The 13,990-nt window shown below is 31.2% G+C and overlaps 1 protein-coding gene across 2 annotated transcripts; it reads left to right on the top strand.

Moving 5' to 3' along the window:
• Nucleotides 1-2,622: 2,622 nt before the first annotated feature.
• Nucleotides 2,623-7,306, top strand: LOC100247202 (protein SCO1 homolog 1, mitochondrial). 2 transcript variants are annotated; one of them, XM_002263391.4, is made up of 7 exons: nucleotides 2,623-2,848; nucleotides 3,180-3,317; nucleotides 3,923-4,013; nucleotides 5,055-5,267; nucleotides 6,048-6,137; nucleotides 6,261-6,393; nucleotides 6,910-7,306. In XM_002263391.4, the coding sequence occupies exons 1-7, from the start codon at nucleotides 2,714-2,716 to the stop codon at nucleotides 7,016-7,018; spliced, it is 909 nt and encodes a 302-aa protein (XP_002263427.1). In that variant the 5' UTR covers nucleotides 2,623-2,713; the 3' UTR covers nucleotides 7,019-7,306. The 2 variants fall into 2 exon arrangements, with proteins under 2 accessions (XP_002263427.1, XP_010653310.1); XM_010655008.3 differs by having other exon boundaries at nucleotides 2,629-2,848; nucleotides 6,090-6,137.
• The last annotated feature ends 6,684 nt before the right edge of the window (nucleotides 7,307-13,990 follow it).

The raw sequence follows: 13,990 nt of genomic DNA on the forward strand, positions 1-13,990 counted from the left end.
TTTAGAAGTATATATAAAGAGAGACTCATACTCGCTTTTAGGGTTAAATTTTTTAATTCTGCTGTCGAAATCATTAAACCTTATTTTCCTTCTTCTGTTGTGATAGAGTCAGACACAGCTCAGTTTGTCAGGAGTGGCTATAAGGTGTTCTTGCTACCACTCAAAAATTGTTTTATCTTGGGAGACAAACGTCTTGCAACTCTCAAAGCACCAATAGAGAATGTGAATTTGTTTTAAGGAGATTGTGGCTTCAAAAGACTCGATTTTGTTTCTTCTTCCTTCTTTGTTTGTTTATTTATTTATTTATTTATTTTTTATTATTATTATTATTATTATTATTATTTTCCTTCTTTCTTTCTTTTCCTTGTTTGACGGATTAACTAGATGTGGTTTACAATATATTCAATATTTTTGTAGATGATGAGGATGGTGGTGGCATGGCTGAAGAAGGGCTTGATGTGGAAAACTTTGGTTTTTCATATGCTCATTTTGAATCTCCACATCTCAATTTTCAAAATGAATGAAGACATGAATTTTATATTTATTAGTATGAAAAATTATTCATGAATACTCAAACATTGACATGTTATATTTTAAATAACTATTGAAGTGTTGTGGTTGACATTTATATTATGATATTATCTATTATGGATAATGTGTTAACAACTCTTTGATAATTTGGTCATTGTTGGTTTATTGCTCATATTTTGATGTAGGGTAGCAATAGTTTGATTATTTGATAAATATTAGGTTGATTGACATTATGAATGTATAATACTTTATATTGTGTTAGAGAAATGATATACAATGATTGATGACTTCTATAGGTAAAAAAAAATTGTGAAAAAACTCAATAAATAGAGTAGATGTTATCAAAATTTAGATAAAATTGATTTTTATATTTTTTATTTTTTTAATAATATATAAAATATATATTTATGACGTCATTGATTTGATTGTGGTTCGACTATGGATCCAACTAATGAACCGTGAACCAATAACTTTTCTGATTCAATTACCGGTCCGATTATGAAAACATTGCATAATAGAGACATAGGATTCTACCTTAATGTGATTTTTCTTTTTCGGATGTCCAAGAACACTAATCATGAGAAAGGAAACTCCAAACCTAGATGTATCAAACCCTTCTTAGAGTCCTACATCATGCACTTGACCAAATGTTTTTAGTGTAAGAGACATAGCATAATTTTCCTATTCTTACAATTCCAAAGGGCCTTAAACCTAAGAATATATTACACTTCTAGATTTTCATCTAGAACTAAGTAGACAAACAGATCTTGCCTGATAACAATATCCTTACATTATTCAAAATGAGTAGATTGTCATCTATCTACAAAATCTAAGAGCACTATCACGCTTCCCTACTCCTTGTACACATAAGGTCCTTTGCTATGAAAATGTCTAGTTGTTGTATCTTATAAATGAGATGCACCAAAATGGATATGAATATTTTGATGGATTTGAGTATTGCTACTATTGAAAAGGTTTTTTATAAACAAAGTTTCAAACTATTAAAAATGACCCTATGACAAATTTTGTGGTCTATACATGTTTGATTGGTAATGAGATATGATAAATTATCATTTCTTATATTCAACCAAACATGAGATAGTATAACTGGTAAAATATATTATCTATCATCTTTTTTTATATCCCTTCTACGTAGATATGTTAATTTTGTTAAAATATAGAATATACATATTTCATGAATTATAAATTCATTTTTTTATCAGATTTTTTATTTTTTTATAGTTCTTATTTTACAAAATAAAAAATTTTAAATTTGTGGTTAAAAAAAGAAGAATTAAAAAAAATTCTATGTAAAAGCAATTTCATATTTTTTTACTACCAAATATTTAAATTTAATATAATTATTATTTTAAACAAATGTCAAATATTAAAAAAATAATATATGTTTTATTTTAATTTTGAATTCATTTACAAACTAAATATAAATATAACATAATATATTTATATATTATCTTAGATTATCATGTCCATTGTACATATATCTATAAGTTATTATATCTTATTAGAAATAATATCCTAATATATGCATTTCATATATGATGGATATAATATCCTAATAAATATTTTATCATATCTTGTATTGTGATAGTACTTAATTCGTTTTAAATGGAAGTGTTTTCTTTATACATGTTTTTGAAATAATAACCTATAAAGTGCTTTCTCAAAAAGTAGTAGAAGTTCGATTTCAACTTTTTAAAAGCATGGTATAAGGGTGCATTTTGCAATGTTTTTATTCGAACTATTTTTAATGGAAATATTTTATCTAGAAGTGTTTTTAAAAGAAACACTTATTTCCTCAAAATGAAAACCCGAGACCCCAAAACCCCAAAATTTCACCCATTACTAATCGTAGTAGTACGAGGAATATGAATATGAAATAACACCAAAATTTTTAAGAACTAAAAATCTGTCATTCACAAATCAACTCTCGAGGGCGCATTACTCTTACTAAATAATAAGTGTTTTTTCGTAAAACACTACAACTAATTTTTCAAATTTTGGGAAGTGTTTGCTAAATTTTTTTCTATTCCTATTTTTTTTTCAAAAAATTATTTTTTAAATACAAGTCGTCCATACGGGCTCTTAGCGTAATCTAAACCCCAAGACCAAGGTTTTAAATAGGGTTTTTGGGAGACAGAGAAGACCAACGCTGCGCTCATCCATGGCCAACTTCGCATCTCGAAGCGCGCAGCTCCGATACTTCCGTCGGTATCTCTGCTCTCGCGCTCTCAATCAATGTTCCTCCACGCAGCCATCGCCCCCACTCAAATTCTGCAATCACTTCTCTTCCCAATCGGTTCGTATTCTCTGCCTCTACCATCTACACCCATTATGTAATTGGATTTACACCTAGTGTAATTTTGCATCTCTATTGACTTCTCTGTTTTGTTACTGAGGAAAAAAAACTCCCGTTGGTTGGGTTGGAACGCATTGGAATTAAGCAGTCGATTTTTATTTATTTAATTATTTTTTGGAAAATGAATCTTTTTTCTTTTAATATTTTTTTTTAGTGCAGCGGTTACTTGAGGCGATTGTTGGTCTTTGTTTTCTCGAGTTTTCTTACAAAGCAAACAGAGGGTAAATGTCTGATGTTTCTAGTTCTTTTTTTTTTTCCTTCCTTTTTCCAGATTATGCCTCTTCGACCTGGAATCCAGACTCTAATGATGCACCATAGATATCTATGCGGTACAGCTGGTAAATCTGATTCCGGGGAAGGGCAAAAATCGGATCAGAGCAGTGATGCCGGAAAAGCTGTTCGAGGCGGGGTAATTATATTTATACTGAATTTATTCCATCACATTTTCTTTTTTCTTTTTTTCTTATCTTCTATTTGATGTGAATTCAAGTTGATTCTTGACTAGGAAATGCGACCACTATTGGTTATTACTCTTGTCAATTTGCTGCAATGGGCTGCAAAATAGGTTGATTTAAGTTGTGGTCAAGAAAGGGTTTGCTGCCAAATCTTTTCAAGCTAAAGGATCTATCCTGTAAAACATTTTTGTGCAAAACTATGAGAGAAAGAGGGGTTTTTTTTTCCCTCATGTATGAAAATATGTATTTAAATTTAAGTTTAACTGAAGTTGCTTATTGTTAGACTTGGTCTTGGCTTGGCCCTTTTTATTTCGTATAATGGGTATAGAGATTCTGTTATCAGTTTCATTGTTAGTGCCGCATCAAGTTTTATACAGATATAATTGTTTTCAAATGCTTCAAATGTGGACCATTCACTGTAGTCATTTTTTTTAAAAATCTTTTCCTTCTAACATGTTAAGAGTATCTGCCACAAACAGTTTCACACGTCAAGGCATTTCAATTTATTAATTTCATTGATCTTGAGAATTAAAATGATATTCTGAATTGTTCATTGCAGCCTGTTTCATGGTTGAGCTTTCTTTTGCTGATTTTCACTGGAGCAGGATTGGTATTCTACTATGATAATGAAAAGAAACGACACATTGAAGGTAGATTACTATGGTGAGTTAGATATATGCATAGTTGTTAAAAACTTACGATATGATACACGATACGATACACATTACAATACATTTTTTATGGAAATTGATACATATCACCATCCATATCTTATTTTAAAGTGGAGCTTACAACATTTATACAATACTCGATACGATACGTGATATTACAATACAATGATCCATACATCTTCAACTATTTCTATAATTTTTTTAAAAATCAAATTAATTGTTTTTTTGTTAAAAGACTTATTATATTAATTATTTAGAATATACTAAAATATTAAAAATCGATTATAAAAAGGAAAAATAGGTGAAATAATCTTATGTGAAAATTTGCATTTTTGTTGCCAAATACTATATTAGAAGTCAAGTAAGTTTATTTTTATAATGAATATTGGAGAATTTTCATTTGAATGATTTAAATGTTGACAATGAAAATAGTGGTGATTGTGAATAAATTTTTTTACTTAATATATTACTCTTTTTTTTCTTTTTTGATGGAAAAGGAATGATGACGAGTCTGAAAAGTTAGAACTTTGAAGATGATATATATATACATATATATATAACAATACAATAAGTGCATATGCCTAGTTAGAATTTGGAACAAAAAAGCATAGTTAAAAATTGAACAAGATTATTTTTGTGGATTATGTGATAAATCTATATATTAAATTTATATTTTGTTAATTTGAACTTGTCAAAATTTTAACATTCAATTTTTTCATATGATATGATATAGTTTAATTCTTTAAATCCTATTGTCTTCCATAAAATTGCCCTTGAGGCCTAGCTCAAGTGGTTAAGGGATGGGGAGGGTTTGTGAGAAGTTCCAGGTTCAAGTCCCATTTGGGACAAAATTTACCTATTAAAAAAAAAAAAAAAAGTCTTCCATAAAATTGATTATATATTACTGTTGTTTAATAGATTTCTGATTGATTTGCTGTGAAAAGGTACTTTGATCCTTAAGGATTATTTATCATTTCTTCATTTTTTTTACATGTTCTAATTGAGGTTCTATTTCTGCAGAAATAAATGCCTCCTCAACTGCAGTAAAAGAGGGACCATCTGCTGGAAAAGCAGCCATTGGGGGCCCATTCAATCTTATCAATGATGAGGGCAAAAATGTTACTGAGAAAGACTTTTTTGGAAAATGGACATTGATATATTTTGGTTTCACTCATTGCCCTGATATCTGCCCAGATGAGCTAATAAAGGTAGCTGATGCAGTTGATAAGATAAGTAAGTGGCTGACATTTCCCCATGATTGAGCTCTGCTACATTTGAAGTCACAAAATTGGAAACATTAATGCCATTTGAGAAACTGTAATGCATCCCATGTGTTTCTTAAGGACAATGACATGGTGTTTTTTTCATCCTCTGGTTTTGATTGTAGTACAAATGGTCTCAAAATTGGATGAAATTTTTCCTTTGAGATGTGACTAATTTCACGGGCATATGAGACTAGTTTTGTCTTAGTGTTGCCTTAAATTTTTTACATGATAAATTCTTTGGCAAAGACCTCTCTCTGATAGAGAAAAAAAAAATAATCTTTTTGAAGCCTTTTTTGAAAGTTGATTAAAGAATCTTAGCAAAATGAAAAATGGGAAGAAGAAGAAATGAAGTGTCCAATAGCTAATGCAAGTAAATGGAGATGTTAAGCTGAACCCTTGATAGCATGGGGATTGGTTGCCTAGATAGTGTTATTAGATTCTACTTTTCCGTTTTGTTTGTGCACCGGCATTTACACTCCATCTGTATATGGGTTTTGCACCCCCTTTTTGCTAGGCATTTATTCTAATATATTTATCCTAATTCACAATTTAGAAAAAAAAAAAGGGACAAGGTCCAGATCATTTTCCAGGTTGCAAGATACATGTTGGTTGGAGGAGAGGTCAATTGCTTTGAATTTTATTATGCAAGATTCCCATCTTATGCCATTTCTGCAGTTTTGTTGACTTGAACATGTGATGGTATTATAATGTTACCAATTTTAACTTTCTTGTCTTCCCATGTTTCCAGAGGCAAAAATAGGGGTTGATATTGTGCCTGTTTTCATCTCAGTTGATCCTGAGAGAGATACTGTTGAGCAAGTGCACGAATATGTCAAAGGTACTGTTTTAGATTGGATTTCTCAGGCCATTGTAAAGAAAGCATTACTTAAAATAGTTGCAAATGCTTCTAGAAACTGTGTGGCTAAATTAATTTGTTTTGCTTTATCTTTTACTGACCCAGAGTTCCATCCCAACTTAATTGGATTAACTGGTAACCCGGATGAGGTGCGGAAAGCTGCTCGTGCTTATCGAGTTTATTATATGAAGACAGAAGAGGAAGGCTCAGACTACCTTGTAGATCACTCCATCATGATGTGCGTATTACCTTCTTGTGTATCCCTTGCCGAAAATTTTATTACTATTTAATTATGTCATCTCATCATCTTTGTTTATATTATGGGCACAGGCTAATTTTATAAAAAAAAAAATTATGAGAATTTTGTCATTATTTTTTTAATGTGTCAATAAAGTTACTGTGTTGCATAGATGGAACATGTCCTGCTGGGGCAAATAGAGTATTTTAGAAAAGAGTTAACAAAAAGGGGAGCACCTTCTCGCACAAGGAGTATACAAAGCAGAAAACATGACTGACAAAAGAGAGATTACAACAGGCTAGAATGCAGCATACCCCATACCCAAACAAAAAATGAAATCTGTAACCGGGGTTTCTAAATTTTGATTGCCTTATGAGGGTGTCTCTGTGTGATAAGTAGATTTGGTTGTCGTCCATATATGCCTTGGTGTTGTCAAATATAATAATAAGGCGGTCTCTAACCATGGATGGTCTTGTCAAATTCTAATCTTACGGTGGCTGTGGAAATCTTATGCAGGTACTTGATGGGTCCTAAGATGGATTTTGTGAAAAATTTTGGGAAGAATAATGATGTCGATTCACTTGCTAATGGGATAATGGAAGCCATGAAGAAATACAAACCCTAGGATTACTACTTCATGGTTGCTTGCTGAAAGACATTTTTTAATTCTTGAATTTTGGAGCATCGCCTCAGGCAAAAGCACTTACAATTTTCCCCGGTTTTTATTTTTGTTTCCTTGCAAATCTCTGTTGTAGGAGGATGTTGATATGATAAGTTGGTAAACTCTACCAGATATTGGGAAATTGTTTCGATAGATAAAGTTGATTGTTGATTACTGTTGGCATATAAGTCTCATAGATCTGCTTGGGAAGATCTAGAAAGGCACCATCTATTGGAAGAGTTGTTCTTCTCATCTTATTTGTTTGATTGGGATATTTCCAGCACCATTTTTGCCAATGTTCTTCCTAAGTATATCTGAATAAATACACATCATATTCTAGTAAATATCATCAAATTTCCTTCTACTCATAATTATCACCATGTTTGGTAGTTGGAATGGGGAGTGGGTATGGAGATCTAATTTATTTTCTCACCCATTCCTATAAAAATAATTTTAACATAAATGAAATCTTGACTCATACTCATAAGTAGGACCTTATCTAAATGATATAAAATATGTTAAAATTATCATTTTAATTCTTTATTTTCATTAGGTTTGTATGATTTATTTATGGTTAATTTTTGTTCTTGAAGTAAATATTATTTTTCTTAATCTTAATTTTTTTTAGCCAAAAACTCTTTAAAATAAATAGAAAAAATAACTATTTTAAATTATATATAAGTGTTATAATTGAAGTAATGAATGTCATCACATTAATTATAATAAATATTAATTAAGTATTATTTATGACTTTTATTAATACTCATTAATGAAAATCATTAATGTTATTTATGAGTTTCATTAATATTCATTAATGAGAATTTTAATTAAAGCCATCTGGAAAGCCTATAAAAGGGTTTCATATCCCTTGTAATATGTATCCTTGAGTAAGAAATTTTTTACTTTATCTTATTATCTTTTTCCTTCATTCTGTCAACCTTCTCAACTCTCTTCTCTGATTCTTTCTTCCCATTATATATATTATTAAAGTAAGATATATTTTATCTCTACTACTTTATTTGCGTTGCATTTATTCTTATTTTACAACATGTTATCAACACGAATTGTTCTAAAGATGATACTCGTATTTTAAACTTGAAGTTATTTATATAGAATAAAATTTTACATATTTATATTATTGTTAATTTATTTTGTTACATATTGTTAAAAGTTATAAACAAATTATTTGATTTTATTTATAATCAAAGTTATACCAGTGCTATCAATTTATTATAACTCATTCTAATAATATTATTTTGTCATATATATATATATATATATATATATATATGAAGTTATTTGACAATGTCGAATCTCACAAAACTTGAATTTGTGGCACTTGACATTTTGGGAAAGAACTATCTATCTTGGATCCTTGATATTGAAATACATCTTAATGCAATGAATCTTGAAGCCACGATCAAAGAAGGAAATCAAGCATCCCTGTAGGATCGTGCAAAAACATTGATTTTCCTCTGCCATCACTTCCATGAAGGTTTAAAAAATGAGTACCTTATGGTAAATGACGTTTTTACTCTATGGAGTTATTTGAAAGAAAAATATGACCACCAGAAAACTGTGATTCTCCCAAAAGCTCGATATGATTGGATGCACCTAAGGTTGCAAGATTTTAAAATTGTTAATGAATATAACTCCGCACTTTTCAAAATCAGCTCTCAATTAAAACTGTGTGGAGAAAAAAATCACAGAAGAAGACATGTTAGAGAAAACTTTTACTACATTTTATGTCTCGAATGTGCTCCTGCAGCAGCAATATCAAGAGCGTAGATTTACAAAATATTCTGAATTAATATCATGTCTTCTTGTTGCTGATAAAAATAATGAGCTTTTGATGAGAAATCACCAGTCTCGTCCAACTGGATCTGAACCATTCCTTGAAGTGAACGCAATATCGTCCCAAACTTGTGGACGAGGACGAGGATGTGGTCATGATCACGGAAGAAATCCCCGATAACATGGTTCTTATAATAATAATTCATCAAATTCTCAAAAAAGGAAAGCCTCATTTCATCACCAGAAGTGGAACAATACTAAGGTAAAACAAGAAAATGGGAAGTGTTTACAAGATAAACCTCCTAAGAACCATGAGAATAATTGTTATAGATGTGGTATGAAGGGACATTGGTTGTGTACCTGTTGTACACCCAAACATTTGGTCAACCTTTACGAAGCATCAATAAAAGCTAAAGGAAAAGAGATAGAGATAAACTTTACCGATGGTGATGGATTGGACCTAACCTACTATGACATTGATTTCTTTGGAGGTCCTAGTGAAAAAACAAACCATTTAATAAATGATGAGAAAATTAACATTGATGGATGTTACTTTATATATCAAATAATATAGTGTTATGTCTTATATTTACATCTGATTTTCTTTTGTTATTTACATTATGTCTTTTTTTTTTTTTTAAGATTAGTTATATTTAAATTCCATGTGTTATTTGGTCTCAAGATGAATGAGGATGATGTATGTCTCGCAGACTGTGCAACCACGCACACAATTCTTCGAGATAATAGATATTTCCTTGAATTGACATTAATTAAAGCTAATGTAAATACCATATCTGGTACTACAAACTTAGTTGAAAGGCTATAGAAGAGCAAACATAACGCTACCAAATGGAACTATATTCCATATAAATGATGCTTTATATTCTAGCAAATCCAGAAGAAATTTGCTCAATTTTAAAGATATCTGCAGAAATGGATATCATATTGAAACTATGAATGAAGATAATATAGAATATCTTTACATTACTTCCATTATATATGGTTAGAAGCTTATAATAGAAAAACTCTCGGCTTTCTCCTCTGGGTTGTATCATACAACTATAAAACCTATTGAACCGTATGTTATCATGAACAAGAAGTTCAATGACCCAAAAGTTTTTGTCCTTTGGCATGATAGGCTAGGTCACCCAGGGTCTTTAATGATGCGTCGAATAATCGAATGCTCACATGGGCATCCACTAAAGAACCAGAAGATTTTTTCGCCCAATGAATACTCATGTGTTGCCTGCTCACAAGGTAAATTGATAGTCAGACCATCTTTTACTAAAGTCATATCTGAGTCACCAGTCTTTTTAGAAAGAATACATGGAGACATATGTGGGTCTATCCATCCACCATGTGGACCATTCCGTTATTTTATAATCTTAATAGATGCTTCTACTAGGTGGTCACATGTTTGTCTCCTTTCTACACGTAACGTTGCCTTTGCTAGACTCCTTGCACAAATAATCAAATTATAAGCACAATATCTAGATTATCCAATTAAGACAATACGTCTTGATAATGCTAGCGAATTTACTTCTCAAACATCCATTGACTATTGCATGTCAGTAGGGATAAATATTGAGCATCATGTTGCTCATACTCATACCCAAAATAATTTAGCAGAATCCTTCATCAAATGTCTCTAATTAATAGGTCGACCATTACTAATGAAACCAAATTACCTACTTTTGCCTGGGGACATGCTATTATGCACGTTGCAACTTTAATCCATATTTGACCTACAACTTACCATGAATATTCCCCTTCACAACTTGTGCTTGGAAAACAACCAAATATCTCTCACTTACGAATATTTGGTTGTGCAGTATATGTACCAATTGCACCTACACAATGCACTAAAATGGGTCCCCAACGAAGACTTGGGATTTATGTAGATTTTAATTCTCCATCTATCATAAGATATCTTGAACCTTTGACAGGCGATGTTTTTACAGCCCGTTTTGCAGATTGTCATTTTAATGAGAATGTTTTCTCGTTATTAGGGGGAGAAAAGTCGATCCCTAAATGACAACGAGAAATTAGTTGGAAGACATCTACTATGACACATCTTGATCCTCGTACAAGTCAATGTGAACTAGAAGTTCAAAGAATCATTCATTTGCAAAATCTTGCAAATCAACTACCAGATGCATTCATTGATACAAAGAAAGTGACAAAGTCACATATCCCGGTTGCAAATACTCCAACAAGGATTGATGGATCCCTATAGGACAGTTAATAAATGAATCTAAGATACGCTTGAAGCGTGGTAGGCCTGTTGGCTCAAAGGATGTTCCCTGGAAGAGGAGAACACAAGAAAAACTTGGCACTTTAAAAGAGGCCATCAAAATGACAGATCAATTTAAAATTGATAAATCTATAGCCCTAGAAGAGGCACAAATAATACAAAAAGCCCCTGAAGAGGCACATATTGAACGAGAAGCCTTTCAAGAGGCATAGATACCTGAAAATTGTGAGATTTCAGTAAGTTATGTACACATGGGAGAAAAATGGGATCGAAATAATATTGTTATTCACAATATTTTTTCTTTCCAAGTGACCTTCGATATCATAAGAAATGATGAAGATCTTGAACCACAAAATGTGGAAGAATGCTAACATAGAAATAATTGGTCAAAATGGAAAAAAGTGATACAGGCAAAGTTAAACTCATTAACAAAATGAGAAGTTTTTTAACCTATAGTCCAAATACTTGAAGATGTAAAGCCTATTAGGTACAAATGGGTATTGGTACAAAAGCGCAATGAGAATAATTAGATCATAAGATATAAAGCGCGATTAGTAGCACAAGGTTTCTTGTAGAGACTTGATATTAACTATGAGGAAACATACTTTCCCGTCATGGGCGCAATCACATTTCGTTTCTTAATTAGTTTGACAGTCTCAAAAGGACTAGATATGCGTCTCATAGATGTTATCACAACATATTTATACTGATCCATGGATAATGATATTTATATGAAAATCCCTAAAGAGACCTGGTATTAACTATGAGGAAACATACTTTCCCGTCATGGGCGCAATCACATTTCGTTTCTTAATTAGTTTGACAGTTTCAAAAGGACTAGATATGCGTCTCATAGATGTTATCACAACATATTTATACGGATCCATGGATAATGATATTTATATGAAAATCCCTAAAGGATTTAAATTGTCTGAATCAAATAGTACAAAGCCTCGTAGCATGTACTCAATCAAGTTACAACGGTCCTTGTATGGATTAAAGCAATCTGGATGCATGTGGTACAATCGCCTTAGCAAATACTTGCTAAAAGAAGGGTATGTGAATAACCCTATATGCCCATGCATCTTCATTAAGAAATCAGAAACCGAATTTGCAATTATTGTAGTGTATGTTGATGACTTAAATCTTGTTGGACCTCCTGAAGAGCTCACAAGAACAACAAATTACTTGAAAAACGAATTTGAGATGAAAGATCTTGGAAAAACAAAATTTTGTCTCGACCTGCAGATTGAGTATTTTTCAAATGGAGTTTTAGTACATCAATCAACATAAATTAAGAAAGTTTTGAAACGTTTTTATATGGATAAAGCGCATCCTTTAAGTTCTTCAATGGTTGTTTGATCACTTGATGTGAAAAATGACTCATTTCATCATTGTGAAAAAAATGAGGAATTACTTGGTCCTGAAGTACCATATCTTAGTGCTAATGGTGCACTTATGTATCTTGTCAATTGTACACGTCCAAACATTGCTTTTTCTGTCAATTTATTAGCAAGATACAGTTCCGCTCCAACTCGAAGACATTGAAATGGTATCAAACATATATTGTGTTATCTTCGCGGAACTACTGATATGGGTCTATTATACTCAAGGGAATCAAAGTAACAATTGGTTGGATATGCAGATGCAGGATATCTTTCAGATCCACATGAAGGTGGGTCACAAACAAGGCATGTGTTTAATTGCAATGGTACTGTTATTTCATGGAGATCTGTTAAACAAACAACGGTGGCCACATCATCAAATCATTCAGAAATACTAGCAATTCATGAAGCAAGTTGTGAATGTATATGACTAAGATCTATGATCTAGCATATTCGGAAATCATGAGGACTCTCTTCTATCAAAGGTGACCCAACAATATTATTTGAAGATAATGTTGCATGCATTACACAAATAACAGGGGGTTATATTAAAAGAGATATAACTAAACACATTTCACCAAAATTCTTTTATACACATGAACTCTAGAAGAATGATGAAATTGATGTGTAATAAATACGCTCAAGTGATAATCTAGCAGATTTATTAACAAAATCATTGTCAACCTCAACATTCAAGAAGTTAATACACAGGATTGGAATGCGTCAACTCAAGGATATCGACATGAGGGAGAGTATGCTTGTAAAAGGGTGTTAATGTACTATACTATTTTTTTCCTTCGTCTAGGCTTTGTGCTACTGGGTTTTACTGGCAAGGTTTTTAATGAAGCATTACTAATATTGTACTCTTTTTCCTTCGCTAGGTTTTTCCCATAGGGTTTTTTACTAGCAAGGTTTTAATAAGGCATATTCTTCAATGTGGTGGACATCCAAGGGGGAGTATTATAACTAAAGTAATGAATGCTACCACATTAATTATAATAAATGTTAATTAAGTATTATTTATGACTTCCATTAATACTCATTAATGGAAAACGTTAATGTTATTTATGAGTTCCATTAATATTGAATATTAATGGAAACCATTTGGAAAGCCTATAAAAGGATTTCTCATCCCCTATAATATATATCCTTCAACAAAAAAAAAATTCTTACTTTCTCTCATTCTCTCTGCCTTTCATTCTCTCAACTTTCTCAACTCTCTTCTCTGATTCCTTCTTCCCATTATATATATTGTTAAAGTAAGATCTATTTTATCTTTACTACTTTATTTGCGTTGCATTTATCCTTGTTTTACAACAATAAGAGTATTGTAGTTTATTTTATTTTATTTTTATTTTCATTCCTATTATTACATATAAAAATAAATAATCATTTCAATTTTATAAGATTTTCAAATATAAGAATTAAAATCATCATATTTATTCCCAAAAAAAATAAGAATAAGAATAATATGTGTATATATATTTCTCAACTCCAAGAGAT

This window comes from Vitis vinifera, chromosome 8 (genome assembly GCF_030704535.1).
Source record: "Vitis vinifera cultivar Pinot Noir 40024 chromosome 8, ASM3070453v1".
Taxonomy (NCBI): domain Eukaryota; kingdom Viridiplantae; phylum Streptophyta; class Magnoliopsida; order Vitales; family Vitaceae; genus Vitis; species Vitis vinifera.

Bases quoted from the DNA above. Each gene is read 5' to 3' on its own strand.
- LOC100247202 (XM_002263391.4), top strand. From the start codon at position 2,714: ATGGCCAACTTCGCATCTCGAAGCGCGCAGCTCCGATACTTCCGTCGG. The intron at 2,849-3,179 runs GTTCGTATTCTC...TCCTTTTTCCAG, and splicing joins ATCACTTCTCTTCCCAATCG to ATTATGCCTCTTCGACCTGG. The intron at 6,138-6,260 runs GTACTGTTTTAG...TTACTGACCCAG, and splicing joins AGTGCACGAATATGTCAAAG to AGTTCCATCCCAACTTAATT.